The following is a 25,953-nucleotide window of genomic DNA, read 5'->3' on the forward strand; positions in this document are numbered from 1 at the left end:
GAGCGCACAAATAAAGTTTGAGCATCTGAAGATTAGCAGATAACTGCTGCTGAGCAACAATTTCAGAGCACAGGGCTTCCAAAGTTTGAGGCTGTTTTGATGCGATGATAAAGAAAACCAAATGAAAAAAGACAAAGTACTTTGTCATCGTGAGCATGGATGAATAATTCATTATGGACAGATCTTTTTTTTCATGGCCATTATTCAGAAAGGAAGATAAATGCTCTTCTTTTTAGCTCTTAACCATGTTCTTCACCAAATTTTAACACAAGTTCCCTTCCTTGATATGTTGTAGACAAAGAAGCTGATTATGGCAAAGCTGAAATCTGACTTTAGATGTCAAGAAGAAGCTGGGAGATCTCTTCTCCCAGCTTCCTCTTTTTCATGTGCTGTAGGTTAACAGAGGTGAGGCCCGAGGAGCTAAAACAACACAGAGTCAAATTCGCTCCCTCGCCCCTCTTCCACTACTTGCAGTAAAAAAGCATAGCTTAGTTTCCCTTAGTGAACATAAAAGCACATTGAGTATTAAATTGCACTTTCTGCTACCAGAGGTCCCCCTCTGTCCCCCCGTGCCTTTTTCCCCCCATTCCAAAAGCCACACAATAATCACATTCTGATGCTATTTGCTTCCTCCTCCTCTTTTTTCTTGCTTATACTTTATAAGCTTATCCCCCCCTTTGGTTGACATTAGAGTGTAAGCCAGTGCAACAAAGTGGTCTTAAACATGCACGGAAATCCTCAAAGACTGAATAAACAGGCGGAAACGTATCTCAGATGCAAATGTGGATTTGCACATCCACTACGCCGTGGTGATTAAGGGAACAGCAATTCTTGAAGGTGCAGAGAATGAGGCAATTTTGAGATGAGCGATGAATTTTTTTTTAAACATGAAACATTAATGTCATCTTGTACTTTTTTTCTCCATCAAGCAGAAAGTGCAGCCATTCAAAGTCCATTGTTGCTCAAACATCTGACAACACAAGCTCACTAAGTGACATTTTATGCTGTTTTGTGGAATTATTCATATGAGAGATTTGCAGCAGTGATGAATGTTCATCAGTAAAATGCTCCTAACTTGTATTATAATAATATTAAAGCCACATTTTTAAATAATGAATGTGCCTCAGAGCCATCTGTATCAGTGGAACATGTTAAAGGGCTAAGTGATATTTTGCCCTGCCAAGGCTTCACACTAGTAACACACAGGCTATCATCCATTTACTTGCCTGGCAAGACACTTCATAATCTGATTCAGAGAAGACAGGTATCTTAACAGCCAGCTTGTGGCGTAATTACCTTTTATCAAGGTAATTACAAATTAAATTTTATTTAATTTGTTAGCTTCAGTTCATCTACAATTAAATCAAACAAAACTGTATCTCTAATGATTTCTTGTCAGTCAGTTGTCAGAAAGAAAATATTTCTTAGTAAGTCTGTGAAAAATCAAGTGCATTCCAGTTAGGATGAACTGGTTTTTTTAACTATATATATATATATATATATATATATATATATATATAAATATAAAAAAAATATTTAAATATTTAAAAAAATTAAGTCGTCTTAATTTTTTTTCCTCCCATGTCCCTTGCGGGGCTCCGTATGTATGAACATATGGGTGGGTTAAAAAGTGTTTTTCCAGAATATTAAAATAAAAGCGTAAGTAATGTAAGTGCATCAAATATCTACATAAGACTTTGAGTTTGTGTTTAAATCAATAAAGTGCTGCAAAAAAAATACCTGGAGCTAAAAATTTAATTCCACTCGAGGTGTTGCAAAAAAACAAAATGTAAATTTGTTCTATGCATTTGGTTTTCTATAACTGATTTTGAGCATATTTATTATTGGAAACTGCATCAGTTTAATATCTGTGATGGAGCATAATAGAAATAAGCACTGGTGCCCTTCAGTGTTCTGATTATTAGTATTTTAGTCCCAGGCTTTTATAGTCATTATTCTCAGTCAATAAGTTTCCATTTTACTTGTCAGAGAGTGTGAAATAGAGAGATAATACTGATGTTCACACATTTTAGATAATACTTTGAAAGTATCACACTAATCAAACAGCTTCCATTTGTCATGCTTGCAGGGTCAGCGTCACAAAAGGTGATAAGGATTATATTCATTTTATTGTGGTAACATTTTGAGTGCCTTTATTGATTATACTTTTATGTTTTTTTACGTTAACAAAAAAGAGAGCTGATTTTGAGGTTGGTCAGATTTGTTTGATTTCATGTGCTTCCTGTTGAATAATCTTATTGAATTTGCTCTGTTTTCTTCTTTTCTGTTATCATGTTTATCTGGTTGCAGTGAAACAGCTTCACTGCTGCTCTACCAAATAAAACAGATTTGAACTAGAGGGAGAAATTGAGGTGTCCTTTACTCTGTGTGTACACAACCTTTCCAGTGGGAGACGTGAGATTCACCATCTATCTTCTTCCACTGTGAAAACTGAGGAAAACAAGCAGCTGTGCTGTGCTTAGTCCAGTTACGATGCCAAATCCTGGCTCTGGCTCTCACCTGCTCCAAAAGTCAAAATGGCGCACTTGTGTGTTGGGCCACTGTGCCATCTCAGAGGGGAGCAATGTTAACTTTACAAGCAGCAGTGTTTCCCCTGAACGAATGTGTGTGGCAGCAGCAGACCTACATATTTTACAGACAAGAGTGTAAGAAGAAGCTGAGGAGGATGCCTTCAGGGGTCACTGGGGAATGCCTGCTTTGCTTGACTATAGAGACAAATTAAAGGAAAAACGCAAACAAACAAGTGAGGTACCACAACAAATGTGTGGGTAAAAAAGCTCACTGAATGATAAAAATAAAATGAGTTAAAAACAGCATTTCAGATCTCAGTTTTGTTAAATGCCTGTTGGAAATTTTAGAGACTCTAAATATGAGATTATCTTTGGAAAAAGAGGTATTCATTCTTTTAGTAGACTTCCAGAGCACTCAATTTTTCTCAGTCGCTCATCCAGCTAGGTTTCAGCGTTAAACTAGAGTCTATTACATGACCAACTCAGAAAGACAGACAACCGTTCATGTTCAATCAACACCTAAAGCTAAATTAGAAGCCAAAATTAACCCAACATATACCCAGCTGGACTGTGGGTGGAAATAAGAGCACCTCTGCATAGATGCAGCTTATAGTAGCCACACAGCACTGTACTAGTAACACTTCTTTTAGAACCTCTTTAGTCAAAGTAGGATTGTTATTTCATCTCTACTAATTCATATTTGCCAGAATGTTTCTGTTCCCACACCTGCCAGCCACTTGTATAGCCTATGATTGGAGAACACAACCCTGCTCTTCCATGTCAAAGAACATGAAATATTTTTTTTTAAAGCCAGTAAAGTCAAGGGGAGAAAGAAACAAAAATGAATGGTGGAAACTTAGACTGGAAGAGGGTTGCAGAGTGGTGTGTAGCAACAAGACTGTCTGCTGGCTAAAGTATTTTAAGTAGCCCACTTATATTTGCTTGTAGGTTAACTCAAAAGGAAATAGGCAGAGCAATCTTGACGTTGGCATGGGGAAGTGTCAGGTTCACTGGCAGAGTTTTAGCTTGAGGTCAGTTAATTGTTCATGGTAAATTATGCTGAGGTTATCGTCATGGTATTCCTAGCTTTTAAACCCCTTTTTGTAGATTCGTATTCAGCAAAAATTGGACCATTGTTTTTCACCAACCAGCTCAAAAAAGGTTGATAGTTCATGTACTATGTGCAAAGCGGTAGAAAGAGGAATGTAATGTGGGAGGGAGACAGTAATTTAAATATTCAGTAATAACAACTTAATGGATCATTTTAACAGGATTTATCTATTAATTCTAGAGTGGAATATTTTCATGTGCCATATTTGCTTTAACAGTAGGTTGATTATTTTAGCCAATATATTTTTTCAGGTTTTATTATAGAAGGCATTTTTGTGGGGTTTTTTTTGTTTGTTTTTTAATTTTCATGCTCATTATATTTGTATTGTTCATTGTTGCCATCCAGAGAATACAAAAGGCTTTCATTTCAGTTATCAAATCTTTATCGGAAATCTATGGGACTTTGTTACAATGATCGTGTTATGGTGATGCCTGTTTCAGCAAAGTTTAGATCTTGATCTTTTAAAAATTGTGATTAAAAATACTTGTCTTATGAACCAATATTTTTTTAAATATGGTTTTAGGTTTAGTGAATTCTAAATGAGTACTAGGCTTGTAATAAGTTAATCAAAAGGTAAGCCTGGAGGGTATAGTGAAAAGTGTCACGTCCACAGCATGTATGAGCGTCACAAAGCGCTTATTCTACAAAAGCCTTTAAGCGCAATTAAATGTTCCATTAAATGCAGCTGTTAGTTATTCAAACATAGTCAGCACAGTTATCTTGTATACAATTATGGTGCATTAATAATTCCCCCGCCAACGGATCCGTGGCTTTTACTGATCACAGTTTAAAAAAAAAAAGTCTTGACTCCTTTAGCAAAAAACGTTTTTTTTTTCATTTTTGGGTTGCTTTCTAATAGGGAAGGCTGACTGTGCACACATGCTCTGCTCCACTGGGTTCCTTTTGCAGATGGCCTCATTGCTATGCATAGAAAAGCCATCTTTAGATTTGCATTTGGTCAATTTTCCACTTTAAGTTGGACATCTGTCTGTGTTAGAAATTAATTTGTATGTCACTATATAGGCTGCTTGGATTTTAATTAATAGCATTAAGGCATCCATAACAAAAAGAAGAATGGAAGTCCATCTCTCTCCAATGCTTTACTGCTGTCTCCCTGTCCTGGAGAATGAAAATTGTGATTTTTTTAATAAGCAATAGACTATATTTTTTGTAAATTGAAAAATACTTGCTCAGTAAGGTTTTTATTTTATGGGGTATTGATACAATGTGTGCATGCATACAGCAGATATAGAGCTCCCAGCCATTATTCCTCTGCACGTCTCTTTGCACTCTGTGTTATTCATTGACCTTGTAGTTGTCAAAAGCAGAAGTCAAAAGAGACAACTTTTCTGCCCACAGCGGCAAAAGTCTTCCTTTTCCTCCTGGCTGGATACCACAGTTGCCGTCATTAATCTGGCAAGGAGATGGAGTTACTTTTATTAGACTCTTGGGAAATTATTAAAAGAAGACAGCGTCATGGTTTTTGGCAATAATTCACGAGTGACAGCGACAGAGATGGATTTCCCTTCAGGTTGTCAGTTTATCTTTGGTGCCTGTGGATCCTGCATGCATATACACATGCGCTAAATTAAGCTTTTGTCAACAATGATTGAGCTGAGATTGCTCACAAACTATATAAGCTCAAAAGGACAGGAGAAATGGGTGACTGTTTTGTCAGCACAAATCTGGTGTTTTGGAGGGACTTGGATATAGTTTGCATGTTTCAAGGCTCCTTGGAATAGTTTTTTTTACACCCCTATCAAAAGTTGTTCTCTCGTTCCCCAACTTTTCTCACGCCCAAGTTTTAACACATCTTCTTCAGCAGATTTAACATTCACTCCATAAAAATGGGCTTTTCGAGAAAGAATCTGTTTAGAGTTCAGCGTGTCTTTATCACCACACAACCTAGTATTATGAATAACACTGCAAGCCGTTTTGTGGCTTTTTACTGCACATTTTTATAATGTTGTTATTTCACCTCCAAGAATGATGCCCTAACCCTGACGTAGAACCTAACCTTTCCATGTGTCATTTTACTGCCTTAAAGGACATACTATAACCTTAAAAAGCATTGACATGTGCCTGAAGTGATGTTCTATTTATGCAGAGTTCCACATTGGATCACATCTTGTGTAAAAATCTCTGAACTGTAACACCTCTCAGTTTGTTCAGATTTTGTGCTTAATTTAGCTGGCTTGAGACATTTATTAAGTTGTGTACTTGACTCTTTTGAGTCAAATGTAAGGTTGTAGGTCATGTAAGTTTGCTTTCGCTGCATGCTGACCTATGCCATTTTCTGGCTTTTTACGCTGAATAGCAACAGCTTCTCCCTGTTTTCACCAATTTGTATTGCAATTTTCATTATAATGGACTGAGCACATAAGAAGAAAGCCTCTGAAAAGATTTACATTCCAACTGTGGAGTGGTGCGTTACAGTGCAAATGATTAATTGAGTCAAAACCCATTTTTAAAAATAACCTTTTATTTCCAAAGGACAGAAAAGATTTTAAGCCAAAATGTCAAGACAACCTTCTTCAAATGGACGGTGAGAAAGCCAGCAGTGACTACACTCGCTTTGAATGGTCACCCTGTTCAGTGCACAAAGAGGAATACTATTAGTGTAATCACTCTGCCACACATTCTTGCACTCAGTCACTGTATTTTAAAACCAATTTCTCTTCAACGCACCTTAATGCATCAATTTATGATTAACAGCAAGGAATGGCCTAATGGTGCTAGAAAATTGAAGCAGTCGCTGTATAAATTGTTTGCTTTTTGTCTTGCTCTCTTTTTCTTATGATATTCAGTGAAGCATTCATTAAATTACAACATTTTAATTTAGAGTGACAAAGAAATGGAGAATTTGTTGTAAAGTAGAGAATAAGCAGAGTTTTAATAGATCACCCAACCGGTAATAGAAATAAACACATTCAGCTCGAGTGGAGCTGTGGATCAGTTATCTGCCTAAATGACTTCAAAAGCTTCATTTGTCCCAGAGAGTCATTTCCTCCTGACACACAGGAGGAGATTAATGAAGAAACAGGGCAAAGACAGGTTCACCCGACTTGTTCATACAAGCAAGCAACAGATGCAGCGCAAGAAACATTATCTAATCTTCTACACTCTGTTAGATTTGTTGTCATTTATTTCTTGGTTCTAGTTTTCCTAAATGCTGCATTAGCATCGCACATTCATCAGTTTCACATCTGTTATAGAATCAGCTTTGCTTTTTCTTTTTTTCCCCCCTATACCGCCGATTTGATGCGATAAGCGAAAAGCTTCGAGTACAAATAACAGGTGCTGTTTTTGTGAATTTACCAAGGAAACTGTAAGATCACTTGAGTTGGGTCTGCAGCTCGGACAAAAGCATGCGGTGATGATTACAACACATACTGTTTATTCAAACAAACAGGAGATTTCAGAAAATCTGGACAATACTTACACACAGGACTCACTGTTTAACATTGTGTGAAAACCAATAGTGACTGCATGCAGCACATTTGTCATGCACACATCTCTTCTCCAATAGACGCTCGATTTTCGAGGAAAAGCCTGCACATACTTGTCTATATGTTAGTGAATTTTCATAGCTTTTTCCTTTCCTACTCCCACTTGCTTGGACCTTTTCTGTTGAGTCAATTAACCTGACTTGGAGCAGGTGTGTAAAACAAACTCCTCCAGCTGGCGCTTCCCACGCTCACAATTCATGAACATATCTTGTTTCCAGTGATGTTTGTCTGCCGTAGCTTTTTAATATTAACTTCACTTGAATTTCTTGCACTAGCTTTTTGTAATCTTTATAACTGTGGGACATTGTCAGATATGCGAAAATAACATAACAGATTGTCAGATGTACAGAAATAATAATCGCATAATGAAGCATGGCATGTGGGTAAGGCTGCCGTTTCCTCTATAAACGAGCTGGTAAATGACCTGCTGTCCGTGCCAAATCAACAACTTCTGCCAACTTGTTTGGCGTCTCGCTTCATGTCACTGAACTGTTTCCATGACTTATCTAAGAGTTCTCTCAGGGAAAGAGAAACTTGTGCAAACCGAGTCTGTTACTTCCCTCAAGCTGCAGTAATGTAATCTCCTCAAACTGTCAGTAGCCTGCTCGAGTTGTAATTTATTCTTTCATCAAGACTTTACACCTCCCACACAGCCACATCAATTTCCTCTGGGTAAAGTTTTTCGTTGTGAAGCCTGCCCCACTCTCTTCTCTCAGTCACCAAATTGTCAGACTACCATCACAGCCAACTGCGCTTGTTTCGAGCGACTGAAAAATGGGGTGCTTGATTGCTCATGATTGAAGCAAACACACCCACTGCCAGAAGTATAGTTATGTTTTCTGCACCTCCACAGGTGGACTAAAAGTTGCCAAAAATAAGCTTGTTACACTGTGTTAATCTCACATTATATACCTATGACCAAGTATTGTCTTGTGTGTCACTGATTTTAAAAGAAACCTAAATAAGAATAACTAGTTTGATTAACGTTTCAGTGGTTTACGGTTTCCATGTTTCTGTTTCTTCTTTGTGTTATCTGTTTGCCTCAAAGACAGAAAATTTAGAAACACCACACAGCTCGAAAGCTGTTTGTCACCACAGAAAACATCGAAAACAAGGGATTTGCCGTGACATGCCACTGGGTTTTGAGCACTAATGACTAAAATAATTAATGATTTTAGATATAGACAAATGCTAAATTAGTGGAAAATCTAGATGGTTCAGCCAAACAAGCAAGCAGCAATATCTTTGGAAAAGATTATGGCTCTCACCCTGGTTAGTTTTCCAAAATTGTGCAGATTTTGTACAAATTCAGTGCTTTTTCCCAGGTTGTACGGTAGTTAGTCAGTTCCTTAACTGTATCTTTAAAATGTATGTCACAGATGTGCCTGTCACAAATGAGATTTCTTTAGAACTATAATTCCATCACCTTCTGGGACATAATGACAAACAGTCATATAGAACATCATTTAGACTAAGAGCCTACCATAAGAGCCAGTGTAAAATGAAGCCAGTCCAATATGGCTTTATACTATGCGTTTATATTCAGTCAGTCACACTTGCTCTTAGTTCTAATTGCCTCATCATTTTGTCACGCCATTTTAATGTTCATGTTGATGATGAAATACACATACAAAGTAAATATATTTTGATCCCAGATATGTATTAATTTACCACCATTATGACACTAAGCAAATGACAGCTACACAAAATAGGACAAGAAGGACTTGGACCAGGGAGTGAAAAACAGCACATGGGATTGTGGGTAGTTCTCTCTTAAACCTAGACTCGGTGTATGCTGACCGTGTTCAGGAGAAGGCCAGCTGCATTGCTGCAGACTTAACCCTTCCAGTAAATTAACTGTTTGTTACGGAGCCCCGGAAGGGACATGGGAGGAAAAAAAATTAAGACGGACTTTTGCGAGATCTCGCAAAACAAACTTGGGATCTCGCAAAACTTTTAGCCGCATTCTTCGGAGGCCGCCAGCTCGAAGCCGACCAGGGGGTCGAGGCACGATGTGCCGGGAGAGCGGTGTTCCTCCTCCTGTAGTAGGTCTCGACCTCCTGATAGCTTCGAGATGGTGGGTGTCAGATCTCCAAAAACGTCGCAGCACTTTTGCAAATATGTGATGTCTTGTAAACCGAGCAGATATTTGACATTTACACCACTACATTCACGCCTCAAAATATCTTACAAGTTTATTTTGTGACCCAGAAAGAGTAATATTACAACTAAGTAGCTGCCGCCATTGTTGGAATTCAACTTTTGTGAGACCTCGCAAAAGTTTTGCGAGATCCCGAGTTAGTTTTGCGAGATCTGGAGTTTGTTTTGCGAGATCTGGAGTTTGTTTTGCGAGATCTCGCAAAACAAACTCGGGATGTCGCAAAAGTTCATTGTAATTTTTTTTTCTCCCATGTCTCTTGCGTTTGTCTCTCTGCCATCTGGAAGAAGGTAAAGGAGTTTAAAAACAAAAACCACCAGTCATGCCTTAAAAGAGCTGCGGACATGCCGCAGACAACTGCACTTTACAACATTTTTTTAAAATTGTTTGCCTGTTACATATCTTATTGTATAAAAAAAATGCTCTGTTGCTTATATTTATTTATTGTGTGTTTGTCTATGTTAAATACTGTCTGTTCTATGGTGAGGTACACCACAGGATGTTATTATGTGACTACACCATGAATCATATATCTGGAAAGCTAATGATCTTTTGTTTTTAGCGCTAATTAGCAACTGTTAGCATGCAAAAATGAAACGGTTGAACATTATACCTGGCAAGCGTGTTAGCACGAACATGCGAGGAAGCTGATTCACTTCAAAGTGCTCCTGTGTTCCTGCAGTCGCACAGAGCCTCTGGTGTGCTGCTTAGTTTCGTCAGAAATAGAACTGTTGTGAGGATTTATGGGATTACCAAATCATTCCTCCGACTGCATCTGATCTAATGTGTATTTGTATCCGTCATTTTGCAGTAAAATATTAACATGTAAAAATGAATCTGTCATCATCGAGTCTGAAAAATGGCTTCACTGTTTACCGCGATGAGTATGCTGCCAATCCTCTCATCATATTTCAACCTACGTAGTCTTGGAACAATATTGCATGCCTCCTGTAAAAGTTTGAACAAAGCAATTACACAAACCCTCAGGTGTATAATTGAAGATGACATGCTTACACGGGCTTACAATGCATTTTAGCATGTTATTGGTGTCAGTGGGTATTATACTGGGTAAACATAATGTAGAGATGAATTTGACAGATGACACCCCAACTTACTCATTACGCCTTACGCTGCGGACCCGATCACAACTCAATTTCCAGCTCACTGGCTCACAGAGTCATTATCCTAAATATGATTTGCTCAATGGAGAAGTCTAAATAATCTGTAATATATTTAGTGTTTCTCAGAAGAGGAGATGTAGAGGGAATGACTGTTAATCTTATTCTGCATGATCTGCGTTCGCTTCCATCCTCCTTTGTCATAGCTCACTCTCTGTATGTGTTTGTATATTTAATGCCATTAGAGAGTTACTTTCACAGTATGAATTGCTGTTATGCCCCTCTGGTTTCCTCCCTTTAGGTGACCGAAACAAGGACGGGTCCTCTTGGATGCAGTAACTATGACAACCTCGACTCTGTCAGCTCCGTTTTGGTTCAGAGCCCTGAAAACAAGATTCATTTGCAAGGTTGGCCATCCATAATTGAACTCCCCCAATTTCTGATGGAATTGTCACAGTGTCTGTTCTCTGGCAGGCCTATAACTGCAACACGAGAGTGTCAGAATGAATTTAGCTTCAATCACTCTTTTGCTTTTTTTTTTTTGCTTTTTTAGCCATGCATTGCTTGCAGACTTCTGAAGTGAATCCTGGGCAGTAATGATTCAGAACAAAAGTAGCAGAACTACACAGTAAAACTAAAACTTAAAGTGAATCTCAGCATATTGCATCTGACGCCAAGTGTATGTCAAGCATGGGATACAAAAAAAAGAAAGAAAATGAGAGCTGGTCTTCGGTGATTTACAGATCTACCATAGAAAAGCTATCTAAACACAATTTTTGCAGTAGCTAAAGTGCTTACAGCTCCCACTTCATTCATCCATGTGACATTTCCATGTTTGTGCCCTGTTTTTGTCCTTGCCTTAGGCCTCCAGGCCATTCTGCCAGAGTATCTGAGGGCCAGGTTTGTGCAAGCAGCTCTTAGCTACATTGGCTGTAATGAGGAGGGCCAGTTTGTGTGCCGAAACAACGACTGCTGGTGTCAGTGTGCCGTCGACTATCCACAGTGTAATTGCCCCGAGGTGGATCTGAGGGCTATGGAAGCTAGTTTGCTGCAAATCCGAGATTCCTGGAACATGGCTAACCAAGAATTTGAAGAGTCAGGTCAGTGTTTTATTATTTGTATTTATTTATTTATTTATGCCATTTTAAATGACCCTCTCACTGACTGCAAATAGCACCCTGTTGTTGGAGGCACTGATGGAAAAATCAAACTGACGATCTTTGAAAAAGGGACTATTACATCCAATCTATGCAATAGCAATTCAACATTACACAGTGTAATACTTTTTGGACCCATGTGTTTGCAGCTTCTTGCAAACACACATGGTTATGAAAACAACTAAGAAGCCCTGTTCATTTAACTTACTTAGACACAACAGATTTTTTCCCTGTTCTGCACATGTTTTAATTTTATTGTTTTTATCTGTTTTCAGGGTTTTTGAGGGAAATAAATTATTAAACCATTTCCTGATCATAACAAATTGTCAGTTGTACATATCAGCACACACCTTTTATTTAGTATTATTTGGAATTCTTGCATGCAACAGCTTACATTAATTGTCTTTGATTTACATTCAGTAAGAAGATTATTTGCATTATCTGCAGATAACTATTGTCTGCAGTAATATCTATCTAGCAGCATGGGTGGAACCTCCCTGCCTTTCTATGGATGAACATGGGTACACAAATGGCAATCACTGTATAAGATTTGCGAGATGGATGTGTAAAAGAGTAAAAGCTATCCATTCATCAGCTGATGTGGACTTCTATTAGAGCAGCTGATCTTCCTGGATTGCGGTTGAGCTTGACTTCATGGCCTCGATGATTTAATGATATGTTCAATTTTCTGTGACTTACAAAGTATGAGGATCATTAATATTAAAAGATGTGTGATTTCTGTAAAACAAAGGATGTTTTGAGGAGGTATTCTAAAACAATTAAATATCAGCTACGTTAAGGCTCTTAACAAATGAATGAAATGAAGGTACCTTACTTCATTGTGTTGATGTAAAAATCTTATAAATCCAATCCTGCCGTAAAGCAGCACTGATTATTGATCAGTAACACTTGTCTTAGTGGCCTAATACAGCAAGAGGTATTAAGTAAATAGCTGACGTAGTAGAAACAGCAAAATAATGAAATTAATAAAATTTCTCTGGTGAAAATCGAACCACTTTTCGAGCATTCAGATTAATAACACTTTTGTGACCTTTGAACCCGTCTTTAGGAAAAAAATGCATGGATGATTTACAAAGTCCAGTACATGAAAGAGGAGCAATTACAGCAATATTACTGGGTCAACAGTGATTCAGTCAGAAGTAAGCTCTTCACTGCGGTAGGAGCTGTCATGCCTTTTGAAACACAATACAGTTGCTCTAATCTGTTTGCAGAATACAATTTAATAGCTTTGTAATAGCACTAGCAATGATGTTGCAGTTGTTTTAACCAATGTCTCATTAGCTTTTGCATTTTTTTCCACTAATGTACCCGTTGACCGTTATGTCAAACTCTTCTTCCTCAGTCTTGAATTTTACTGTATCTTGCAGCATAGCTCTGCATCCATGTTCCCCTGTCATTATTAAAACTGTGCTGCATCCACAGGCTCTAAGGGCATCTTGCTGTTTCACTCATTTCCAGCTCTGCCTTAAGCTGTTTTCAGTGCACCTAGCTGGCTGTGTGTTATTACCGGCTACATGCTTCTGTACTAAGGGCAACTTGATTAGTGCGCAGTTGGCAATGACTTAAGCAGCAAGGTGCCCAGAGAACTGCAGTTACACTGCTGTATTAAATAATGAAAAATAAGTTTCCTTGAAACCCCTGAGGATCTACTTGTATAGTCAATCTAATAGAGGACAACTCGCACCAGCCGCAGAGAGATTAATAATCATAACTCTTATTGTTAAATGAGCTTCCTACCATCAGAGGATGGTGGACATGATTTGTTTTAAGTCCCACCACCCACTGAGTGGTAACTGTTTAATAATTAAGACATCATATTTTTTATACCTGGATCAGTATCCTATCTCAGTGTTTGGCTAAGACAAACCATAGTCATAACAGAGCATTGAAACAGTGTGGAAAAACTAGACTCAGGGGAGCATAAATAAGAGAGTGCACTTCATATCCAAGAGAGATCCAAGAGGCTTTAGTCTAAATAAACTGCAATATGTTGCAGTAAGTCAAATACATGCTTAAAGTTGCCGGACTACTAAGACGCATAAGTTATTAATTATAACCTCATAATTAAGTAATTTAAGAAAACCCTGCCAAATAAGCCTCCTTACACGCGTCGTTACCCTTCAGCCTCCTTGTGTTATTTTTGATAAGACCCACGCTGTGTCTGTACTTGTGTTCCTGAAAATCTGACAGTGTTTTCTATTTTTAAAATTGTACAAAAGGAAAATGCCGTTACCTTCCTGGGTTCAGCAGCTGACAAGATAATAATGGTCATTAGAGCGCAAGTTTCCAGGGATGAGGTATTGTTGTCTTGGTGATAAAATAATAGTTTAGTTAAGAAGTTACTTGCCATTCCCACCTTCTCATGGTTATTCAACATTATGATTTTGCCATGATGTTAACTATATTAAATTAATCAGTATTGTTTTTTAGCCTGAAAGTACACCTATATTCTATATGTTTCCTACTTAATGAGCCAAATGACAGTATAAAATAATCAATAATAATAAGAAGAAGTGAATGTACCTATTGTTTTGCCCATTTTTGAAGTCAAATCTGCTACTCCTCCCAGAAACACAGGGTCAGCAAACTTACTGGAAAGAAAATACAAAAACAATTTACATATCCACTGAAACAGGTCAAAACTCAACGTTCAATGTCAAAATAAGAACAAGATACAATGTGAATCCATTGTAAGGAATGAACATGAATAGAAATAAGATGGAAGTATGCTAGTAATGTCAAAAATAAAATAAAAAATACAAAAAGCACTGCAACAGAAGTGAGTCTTGATCTGTGATTTAAAAGAAGACACTGACAAAGCGAGCCAGACCATTCCACTAACAAGGAGTCCTTAGAGCAAATGCTCGATTGCATTTTGTGTTTAAGACTGACATAGAAATTTTTAACAGGTTTCTGCCTGAGGATTTGAGGCTGAGCTATTACTGTGCAAGTAGTACAGTGTGTAGTACTGTGAGCTCACGGCCTATCATTTGCTTCCAAGGAGCCAGACTTCTTTTAATTTTGACATAGTGAGACATAGTTCTTCAAGCTTTCTGAAGGTCTTTCAAAGTTTTTCTTTGGATATTTGCTGCTTTTTCACTCATTTTCAAGACTAGTCCTTGTACCTGACCATTTTGTTTTTTTAAATTATTAACTCACATGACACAGACCGATTAATCATTTAAAAATTTAACTCAAGGGATAAACCAATGTTGTGCCAACAGATAGATACAAGATAGAGAACAAATTTTAAAACTACATCATCAGGTACATTAGGTACCATAAATTGTTTCCATCAATGGAAGGATGGCTGTCAAGAATTTCTAAAAATGAGTCTTCACTAATCCCATGTAAATGTACACCCATCTGGAACAACCCTTTTTTTCTATAACTGGACAATGATCTGACAATATCCTTTAACAGCCAGTGTCACTTAAACTTGCTTTGTCTTGTCAGATTTGCATTTTGCTACTAAGCTTGTTTTTATTGCAGGTTTGCATGACTGATGTTTTAATGTTTCAATAAGTTAAGCGCAATGCTAAAATATTTATATAAGCTGAGATATATTCTTATTCTTCTTTGACGCAGAATCCTGTTGTTATTCAAAATGTAAATCACAGTGATGGTTATTACGATGAAGACACGGATGGGATGTTTTAAAAGACAGACTCGTTCTTGGATTATGCCATCTCATTGGACGCCAGTAATAGTCTTATCTTTTAAACTAATTTTAGTTAAGACAAATTAATATATCACACAATCTGCTAAATCTGTGATTAGAAGAAAGAAAAAAAATAGTGGTGGCGGCAGCACCATGTGATTTTTCTTTAGTTTTCAAAATACAGGTCATAGAAAACACTCAGCTTATGAATTTCACAGGAACATGTAAAGCTTTTTGCATAATCAGCAGGGAAGGCGTTGGGGCTTAATTGGTTTCCCAAATTGATGCTTTATTATCCAGACAAACAGCACGGTCTTTTTCTAATCAGAAGTGAGCATGTTTTCGATTTTCCATACATCCAATCATGATTGTGATGATATTGTTATTGAAATGTAATCTGTTAGCACACGAGGCAAACAGCATTTCTGAAGGGCTGACAGATGTTATCCTCTGTGCTCCAGGCCCATCCTGATTTCCCCCTGACAGACTTGCTGCAGAAAATCTGTATGCTATTCATTAATGAATCTTACCCCATCACCGTATTTAGCTCTGCCTTTTTCTATTAGCCTATGCTTCAAACAATATCACTTCCAGTTTGCCCCACAGCTCTTCAGTCTACATGGACTCTGCAAACTGATTTTCTCATTTTGGCTTGACTAAATTAGCCAAATATAGTGAGAAAGCATTCAGGTCAGTTAGGCAAAGTCAGACAGGAACCATCCACTTCTTTCCAACACAGACTAAACTATCTTGCCTGTCCTCTGTCTTTCAGATGAGTTCCAGAACTTTGTTCGAAGGCTTCCTACATTCTATGCTATGAACGCATCGGCCATTCAATATTTCTGGAAAACGGAGCCGACCATTCTCCAGCGCTACAAACAGCTGGAGCTCAGCACCCAGCAGCTCCTGAGCAAAGCACGACGCATTATCAACAAGCTCTTCACCCTCAGCAAAAGGTGTCAAACTCAGCCCAAAATTATTATGCTGAGAGAGAGGTGAGAAATATAAGTATTCCTGCTGACCTTTCTGTGGATACAGATGTGTTAGGCCGTGTGTTTGCGCGCATGAGTGTGAAAAAATAAGCAAAAATTCCAAAGCCTGCAGCCACATTGCAAGTCCTTTCAAGCACGTTGCAAACGGCAGTGCTCATTTATTTTCCTCAGCCCGCTCTGTGCGCAGTGCTTTGTTATCCCCTGAACTAGGCATTATGCTAATAATACACACAATACATTAGCACTTTGATATTCAACCGAGGTCTCACTGAAGTGAGCTATAGTGTCACACCTGATGACTTGGCTGCACTCCCAGTCCGGGTCTCCTTTACATTCAGGAAATCAAAGTTATCCTCCTGTGAAATTAAAGTTTGCAGTGTTTCAAAGGAATATGCAAAGTTTGGGCCATTTTTCCTGTTGGTTAACTTGACTGCAATGAAATCATATACTAAAGAAAATCTGCCGTGGATCTTCTGTTGATCATTCCATCTATTTTTGTGTTTTTCTCCACAAAGTTTAGCTATAGTCTGCAACAAAAGCTTATGAAAAAGAAATGTAATTATGTCAGTGCAGCTGAAGTATCCAGGTTTATTTTAGGAGCTATTTCAGGTGAGAAACCAAATATTCATCCTCTGCAATGTGATTTTTTTTAAAATAAATATAGAGCTCGAATCTCCAATTGCCCCCACCTTCATTTCCTCTATAATGAGGGAATATATCTCTGTTCATTCAAACTGTACATATTTACCTATAAAATCTATGGGAACATACAGTGTTGTAAGTCATGTATTTGGCTCATACCTGATTTCTTACTTGCAGTTTTTTTAAATGGAGATTTCATTTATTAAGGAGAAAATGCTTTCCAAACCCACCTGAATTAATCACATTTTTTGGAAAGCTGGGTTCTATTTTATTAGCCACATGCAGACCTGATTACTGCCAGACACACTAAATCAAGAAATCCCTAAAAAATCAACCTGTAGAAATACGTTATACTGGCGTCTGAAGAAGCTCAAGAACAGATGAAAAACAAAGTCATTGACATCTACGAATAGGGTTACAAAACCATTTCTAAGGTTTTGAGATTCCAGTGAACCACAATGGAGAGCCATTGAGAAAATGGAGAAAACTGAAAATTGGTGAACATTCCCAGGAGTGGCTACTAAAATTACTCCAGGAGTGCAACCATGGGAGATTTCCAAAGACCACTGCTGACCTTAAAGGACACAAAGGCTCATCTCACATTTGTCAAAAACCATATCAATGATCCCCAAGAGTTTTAGGACAATATTCTATGGAGTGACAAGGCAAGAGTGAAACTTTGCAAGGTTTGAGTCCTGTTACATCTGGCAAAACAAACATAGCATCATAGAAAGATCACACCATCAGTCAAACATGGTTGTGGTAGTATGATGGTCTGGGCTGCTTTGCGGTTTCAGCAGCTGGACAACTTGAAATGGATGGCTTGATGGCTGAAATGGATGCAACCATGAATTCTACTAGAAAAATCTAAAAAAAGAATGCCCGTCTGTCAGTTCATGACCTTAAGCTCAGGGACACTTGGGTTATGGACAATGAGCCGAAAGACTCCAGCAACTCCACCTGGATGGTTAAAAAAAACCCCAAATGAATATTTTGCAGTGGCCTGTTAAGGTCTGTGCTTAAATCAGATTGAGCTGCTTTAGCATCACCTTAGACAGGCTGTTTAATTCAGCTCTCCAATGAGCCTGAATTAAAGCAATTCTACAAAGAAAAGTGGTGATGTGAAAGACTCATTGCCAGTTATTGCAAAAGCTTGGATATAGTTCTTGCTACAAAGGGTGACGCAAGCAGCTATTAGGTTTAGGGGGCAATTACTATTTTACATTGAAGTGTAACAAATATGCAAAAAACTAAGAGATCAAGAAGAGGGCAAATACCTTTTCACAGCACTGTACATATATGCAGTGTTAAATTTGGAGTTGCTGCAAGCACAGTTGTGTTTGCTTACATTTTTAAGCAAGGTAAAGAAAAGGTTTTATTTCCTAAAAATAGAACACAAAAATTGTTTAGTTCACCTGAAGTAGTATATTTAGGGAATCCAAATTTTTATTTGCAGACTCAAACTCAAGGTACTGCACCACTTTAGTATATGGGTTTTCTATACAACCAAATGAGCTATACTGACACTTATTTGCAAAGATCTTATAAGGGAATAGAAATGTATTCAGGTTATTACCATTATAGATTGACCATCGCTATAGGGAAAAGTGTATTTCTGATATTTAAGGGGAAATGTATAAGAGCGATAAAGGCAGATTAAAAGATTGGTCAAAATCATTGTTGCTGAGCTCTCAGTCCTGCACTAGTCATACTACAAAAGATTCAATACAACGACAAATGGTTATTTTTTCGCATGATTTTGCATTTCTGTTTCCAGATGGTCCCTCATATCATATTAACTTGATTCTTAATGGCTTTCAGCTCCAGTCCTAAGCACCGTTTCCTCATATAGCATCATAATGCTGCAGAATCAGATGTTCCTTAGTAGCAATTTATGCAAATTAGGTGCGACCGAGGTCATTTACAGCTATATTCTTAGTAATATCTGTGCTGTGCAAAAAAATTAAAAAGATGCAAAATGTTCATCCCTGATGGAAAATGGTGACAGGTTTAGTAAATGTTCCCATCTGTGTATAAAAGCTTGCAAACAGCTAAATTACAATGATGAAATAGGCGACTTGCAGTGTTTTGAGCTGAGATGAATCTTCAGACAGCAGAAGAATGTACTGCCCTTTGTCAATGTAATAGTGAATAGTTACATATATATATATATATATATATATATATATATATATATATATATATATATATATATATATATATATAGCAAGAATATACAAAGATTTTATCCTCATTTACCTTACATATCATACCGCCCTGTACATAATGGCCCAGCTCACAGAGGATTTGTTTTTCATATGGAATATTTGTACATCTCTGTAGCCATTATTCATGTTCCAAAGCTTCACAGTCTTTGTGAGATGAAGACAACGCAAACATAAAAAAAAAAAATGTAGGCTGTTACATTGTAAATCCATTTGGAGTTTCTTTTGTAACTTTCTAGTGCAGTCTTTGGAACTATGTACAGTATTTTTTTTCCTTTTATTTTTTTCCATGAATACAAGAGGTGTCAGGGCAGCCGTGATGGAGCTGCACAAAAACAACTGATAGGCGGCTTTTTCTGTGCTTCCAAAGTAAATAAATGTGGCTTGTAATGGAAAAAATGAAGTGTATCTAGTGCAGAGGAGAAGTTTTCTTCACTAGTCAAAATGTACGCTGTGGCAGAAGGAGAAAGTTCGTTTGTGGCATTGATCTGTGTGAAATGAACTGACAGACAATGAACAGATTGCAGAGTGAACACCCGGCTTCTCTTTTGCCCATACTGCACACTGCGTCTCCATGACAGTTTACATGTCCTGCTGACAAAATGTGCTTATGATGGCGAGACAGCTTCCTCTCTCTTGCTGTGCACAGTCTCCACTCTGGAGGTGAGATATGCACAACTGACTCTCGCTGATGAGTTTCAGACAAGCTGGGTGCCGTTAACACTGTTAACGCATTACATCGACTATCTTTTGACAAAATGTCACCAGATTTAAAATTTGATTTGAGGAAAAAGAAAAAGTCTTTTGCTCCTTTCTGTTTTTCTCCACATCACACTGACTGCGCTCACTGTGATGCTGGAATACTAGAGGGGGCTTGCCGGTTCAAAGCACTTATAAAAGAAGAACAAAAAAATGGTCTCGAAACTAAGAAACACCAGAAGCCTTCTATAGACTTTAGCTCTGCATGATAATTATTTTTTCCTAAGATATGCATCATTAGTGAGTAAAAGTACAGTACACTGGAGGGAACAAATTATAGAGCTGGAAAACAAAAAGAAAGGAAAAGAAAAGAAAACGCAATCACAAGTTTATATATTTAGTTATTTTTACCACTGGAAGGTGTTCTAAGCCATGTTTCTTTTTAAATAATTGTTTTCTCAATTAAAGTGGAAAAAACACATTTGAATATATTGCTTTTTGCACAGAACTGACAATACAAGTGAACTCACAATCATTTATTTCCATTTTTTTCCTGTAACTGTGAAGTCTGCAGCAGCAGTATGTTAGTTTATCCAGCTGTTTAGTACACAGTTTCACCCTTATCATCACTTTGCTTAGCTTCACCATTTGTGTGTATTTTTCCAGCCCAACTAGAATCTAGAGACGCAGGACTGTGTAGATGAAATCCATTTAAATATGTTGTGTAAGTTCAAACACAACTCGATCGTATCCAGTTTGATAGCTGGTTTAAAAATTGACTCAGAATATTACATGTATTATAGCATCTTTTTTATAATCAATTGCTTCATATCCACAATATCAAAATGTTCTTCAAAAATGTTTTGCATATATTTACTGCATTTATTTGTTGCAGTAAATATATGACACAAATACTATACTTTCATAGTATTTGTGTCGATATAGGAATATATCAAATGCTTTTCCAGTCAATGTATTAAACATTGAGAAGCTAAAATAATTTGTGGAAAAGGGTAAAAAAGCCTGATTTAGGAATTACATCTAACATTTATTCATCTATCTGTCCATCCTCTTCTGCTTATCCTTATCATTGTCGCAGGGGTCTAGAGCCTATCCCAGCTATCCCAGGGCGAGAGGCGGGCTACACCCTGGCCAGTCTGATGCAGGGCTAACGCTACTGTTTATCATAGGATCAAATTCCCAGTGATACACACACTCACCAGCACACACACAGTGCAGTTTAATTTCTTTAGTCTAACAACTGTTTGAACAAATGGTACTTTTCCCTTCAAAATTATGTTTTTTAGATGTAAATTACTTATACATGCACTTTTGTTTCCCTTAAATTAATTTACCAGCTGCACACGGCTACAGCAACAGAACAGCCACTCTGCTAAAGAACAAAAGTGGATTAAAAAATCTGACAGATGTGGAACATAGCAAGCGACAGACTAATTTACCACATTATGTTCCTGTCATGCATTCCATCTGCTCTTTCATTCAGAAACAATTTCGGTATATTGCTTCACCGATATAGTTTGTGGCTTGGAATAAATAGAGCATTTTGCTAATCATATACTATATGTATGGTTCTAGATGTACATAGGGCTAGACTAGACTCTGCACATTTCCAACTTAAATAAATGATGTATTTTCCTAATGTGATCTTTATCAGCCTCTTATTAAACCTAATATTGTTTTATAGGAAATTTTGTGTGATGCCAAAGCCGAAGCTATGTTTTGATTACCATTTTGGTTGTTTATGCTTTTAACAAGAGTGTATCTTTTTAGTATTTTCAGCTCTGCCCAAAGTAAACAACATAAAAATTGTAACGTAATTAGCATTAGCTTATTTTACAGAGGGAGACTTTCCAATTACCCAATTAGCTCGTTTTCTTAGCACTAAATATAAAATGGGTGTATTTCTAACTCATCATCTTTTTTGACCTTGCATATTTGTAGTGAAACGACAAGTGATCCATCTATAGTAGGATGCGTTTTAGACTGGATAAGTGGACAGGAAATCTTTTCTACAGGGATTTCATGAAAACATTGAAGGATTTGAATGAATCGCTTAAATGTGGGACTTGCGTAGCAGGCATTGGTCTCTTGAGATTATGATGTGATACAGAACAAGCAATGACTGTTGATCTCCCCCATAATGCACCTTCCCTCCCCTATAGGGTCTAGTCAGGAAGCAGGCAAAATTTAACTTAGCTGTGTTTCTTCAGAAAGCACTTAACCATGCATATGAAACTCATAGTTTCAATCTGTTAGTTAAAGTAATGACTCAGTTTTACTCCTTACAGTGCAAGAGTTGGTTGCTCTAAATTACATTTAACATATTTTCATGTGTCATTAACGAATCATATAGAGCAGGAGAAGACAGAGGGACTTTGACATTTACATTTCATGGCTTCATAATTGTGAAGTGCTGCATAACTGCTATATCCATAGCCATATTTTCATTTCATGCCCACATATTTATTGTTCAACTTCCCATCTATATCCACTGCATCTCTTATTTATAGGCAAAAATCTGAAAAGAAATACATGCAAGTGTTTTTTTATTGTTTATATTTTTTAAGTATGTGTGAGGAAAAACGCTTTTTCTATGCTGAGTCATCTCTGTTTTTGTTTATAGATTTTACAATGTAACAGCTTCCACAAAGAAAGAAAGTATGCACTATAATTCTTAAAAATTAAAATACAGTGTTTATTCTTAATGAAATTTGAAATTACTCAAAGTTATATGACCATCTAATAATTACTCAGCTTACCTAATGTGAACAATCAGGAGCATTTTATAAATATTATATTTGACAATAAAGTAGAAACTCAACATCCAACAAAAGAGAAAGCACCTGATGTAAGCATAATGACCCGAAAGGGAAAAGAGATGTGAGCGAAGACAGTAAATGGGATTGTGAGACTTCACATTGATGAAAAGCATACGTGATGATCACTATCAAACTAAGTGGCTCACAGGTTTTCTCCATACAGAGGAGCATTGAGTTTGTAATCAAAATATAGATTTTTTTGTTGTTTGGTTTAGAAACAATGAGATTAATGTTTGAAGCCATGTGATTCTTGTGTTATGTACTCTGCATCAACAATGAATCTTACCCACTGCTCCATCTCTGTCGCAGGCCCTTTAGCTACTGGCTGAACTACATCCTCTCCATCATGTACTGCAGTGAAAACAATCACATCGGCTCTTACCTGGAGGAAACCCGGAGCTGCTCCTGCCCTTATGAGCATCCTCCCTGCCAGGGCTTGATTCCATGCACAGTGGGGGAGGGCACCTCCTGTGCGTCATGCTCCTATGAGAATCGCTCCCGCTGCGCCACCTGCAACCAGGGTTACATGCTGAGCCAGGGTGTGTGCCGCAACGAAGTGCCAGACTCCACTGACCACTACATAGGCTTTGAGACTGACCTGCAGGACATGGAGCTGCGCTATCTTCTCCAGAAACGTGACAACCGCATCAGCATTCACGGCATCTTTGTAAGCAATGACGTCAGGCTGAATAATTGGTTTGACCCATCGTGGAGGAAGAGAATGCTGCTGACACTGAAAAGTAACAAATACAAGTCAAACCATGTCCACATGCTCCTGGGGATGTCTCTACAGATCTGCCTTACCAAGAACATTACTCTGGACCCCATGCTGTCTGTTTATATCAATCCGTTTGGCGGGAGCCACTCAGAGAGCTGGATCATGCCCATTGAGCAGAAGAACTATCCAGACTGGGAGAGGACTAAATTAGACCTTCCTTATGACTGTTATAATTGGACTCTGACTTTAGGCAACAAGTGGAAAACATTTTTTGAGACAGTGCATTTTTATCTACGGAGCCGGATCAGGGGCACCTCAAGTAACGGGAATGGAACTGTATATTATGAACCCTTGGAGTACCTGGAATCGGGACGAAATCTAGGCTACATGAAGATCAACAGCATCCAGGTGTACGGCTATAGTATGCACTTTGACCCGGAAGCGATCCAGGACTTGATTTTACAGCTGGACTACCCATATACTCAGGGATCGCAGGACTCAGCCCTGCTGCAGCTGCTGGAGATCCGGGATCGGGTCAACAGGCTTTCCCCACCAGGAGCTCAGCCACTGGACCTGTTCTCCTGTCTACTGCGGCACCGGCTCAAACTGTCCACTACAGATGTTGCCAGGATCCAGGCAGCGTTGCAGACTTTCAGTGCCAAGCAGCCAAACTCGATGGAATACGAAACAACCAAATTATGTAGCTAAGAAGTGGGCAGGTGGCCAGGCGCACAGATGGAAGAGCAGTCACCACACAACTCTGACGATAGTTAAGAGCAATTCTGGAGCAGTGCAAGGGACATTTGGGGGACATGTTATTTGTTGTCATGGGTCTCAAGAGTGCATTTGAGATTCTTATGTCAGCTTTTGGTATAAATTTGTATTACGTCTTAGAAATAAGGAGGATTTCACCATACTTGCCTCATTGTTTGATTTTTTTTTTTCTCTCCTGATGAAAACAATAACTTTAATAGTTATTAATATGAATTTCAATATTTGCCATCACTGATATTTTGCCAGCGTGCTGATGTTTGTAGATTGCACAAATCTGAATTGCTCACATACGTAAAGAAAAGGCTTTTGCTGATAAAATATTACCCAAGCAATGTAGTCACCTCACTCATTTCATTTCAACACCAGCATGTTCCTCGCTACATTTGCTTTCTAAAAAAAAGCCCACCATAAGTAATTGTTTTAATATCACAGTCCTCCTTCTTTGGCTGGAAAATTATGGGCACTGTGTTCTTTTTGCTTTTCATATCATGATAAAATCACTCATTTTTTTAAGCTCTACTTCACATTTTTGTAAGAAAATAGTCATTGCCATAAACAAAGTGAATAAATAAATGCTGTATTACTCCGGATTTGCTGACAAACAATGTATCATGTTCACAATATATGTTACATGTGCTCTTATTTTTATAATGCTGTTGTTTGTGAAGCAAAAGTTACAAAAACACTGTCTATAAAATGTATAATACGATTTGTTAATACACTAAATAAAATACATTTTTATGTGTGGTCTGTACATGGTGTTCTTGTGTACATAGATGCTTTTCTAAATTTATAATGAGTTTATCAGATTTATGATAGGGATTACTAACATTATTTATTCTGTTGTCACGTTTCAAAAATGTCACTTTTGATTTTGATGCTCTCAAGAGACGCGACTGAACAGCCAGTCAGTGGCATGCAGTGTGACGATGTCACATTTTATTACCTGCTCAGATTGCTCCGAATCCCAGCCAAGCAGGTGCTAAAAGAAGTACCTGATACCAGGTAGTATCAGGACCTAATGGAAAACCGTGGCGAACCATGGTGAGTTGATCCAAGTAGGTACTAATGGAAAAGGGGCTTAAATGCGACATTTCCAATTCATTTTTTAAAAGAATCATTCCAAAACAAAGCTAGATATTGTTACACTATGACTACTTCATTTTATGTATGATCACTCATTTTAAAGGTCACCTAAACAGGACAGTGATATCATTAAAGATGCTGACAGCTACTCTTGGTGCTGCTATCAAGAAAACATTTTTGATTTGAATAGTAGAATCATAATATTACTAGTTTCATTTGTTGGTAAGTTGTTTAGTTATTGCTCAGTATTAACTTTATGAAGTTTTTTTAAATAATTTATCTATTTGTCTAAATCCAAATCTGTCCTATGACAAAACCCTTACTCGGTACACCCACAATCAACACCAGTCTCCTTCCTACTTTTGCAGCACTTCTTTACTGGCAAATGAACTAAATTCACACAGCTATAGTGATAACGCGAGAACACTTGAAGAAACTATTGCCATTGAACTGACTGCCAATTTCAAAAACCACAGTTTCATTGCATGAAATAAATCAGTCCACGCCTCCCACCTGAGCTGCTCACAATGATCTGCAATCACCCACAAATACTTTTATTTAATAACAATTCTGATTAATTTTGAGTCTATTAAATTGGGTTATTTTTCCAGTATTTTCAAGCCCTCACAACTTCGTGAGCGCAGGATTGAAAAACATTTAGCATAGAATTAATCAAATATGAAATATTATATATATATATATATATATATA

At 37.6% G+C, this 25,953-nt stretch overlaps 1 protein-coding gene across 2 annotated transcripts in view; it reads left to right on the forward strand.

Moving 5' to 3' along the window:
- The window catches only part of LOC146649381 (BMP/retinoic acid-inducible neural-specific protein 3-like), a 58,977-nt gene extending 34,117 nt beyond the window's left edge, over window positions 1-24,860 (forward strand). For both annotated transcript variants that reach the window (XM_085387339.1, XM_085387340.1), the window contains 4 exons: window positions 10,729-10,834; window positions 11,291-11,527; window positions 16,039-16,261; window positions 22,974-24,860. In XM_085387339.1, coding sequence (XP_085243465.1) covers window positions 10,729-10,834; window positions 11,291-11,527; window positions 16,039-16,261; window positions 22,974-24,090 — 1,683 coding nt within the window. In that variant the 3' untranslated portion in view covers window positions 24,091-24,860. The remainder of the gene's footprint in view (window positions 1-10,728; window positions 10,835-11,290; window positions 11,528-16,038; window positions 16,262-22,973) is intronic.
- The last annotated feature ends 1,093 nt before the right edge of the window (window positions 24,861-25,953 follow it).

Source organism: Rhamphochromis longiceps, linkage group LG17 (assembly GCF_057381845.1).
Source record: "Rhamphochromis longiceps isolate RC_006_pf linkage group LG17, R_longiceps_female_GT1.1, whole genome shotgun sequence".
NCBI classification, from domain to species: domain Eukaryota; kingdom Metazoa; phylum Chordata; class Actinopteri; order Cichliformes; family Cichlidae; genus Rhamphochromis; species Rhamphochromis longiceps.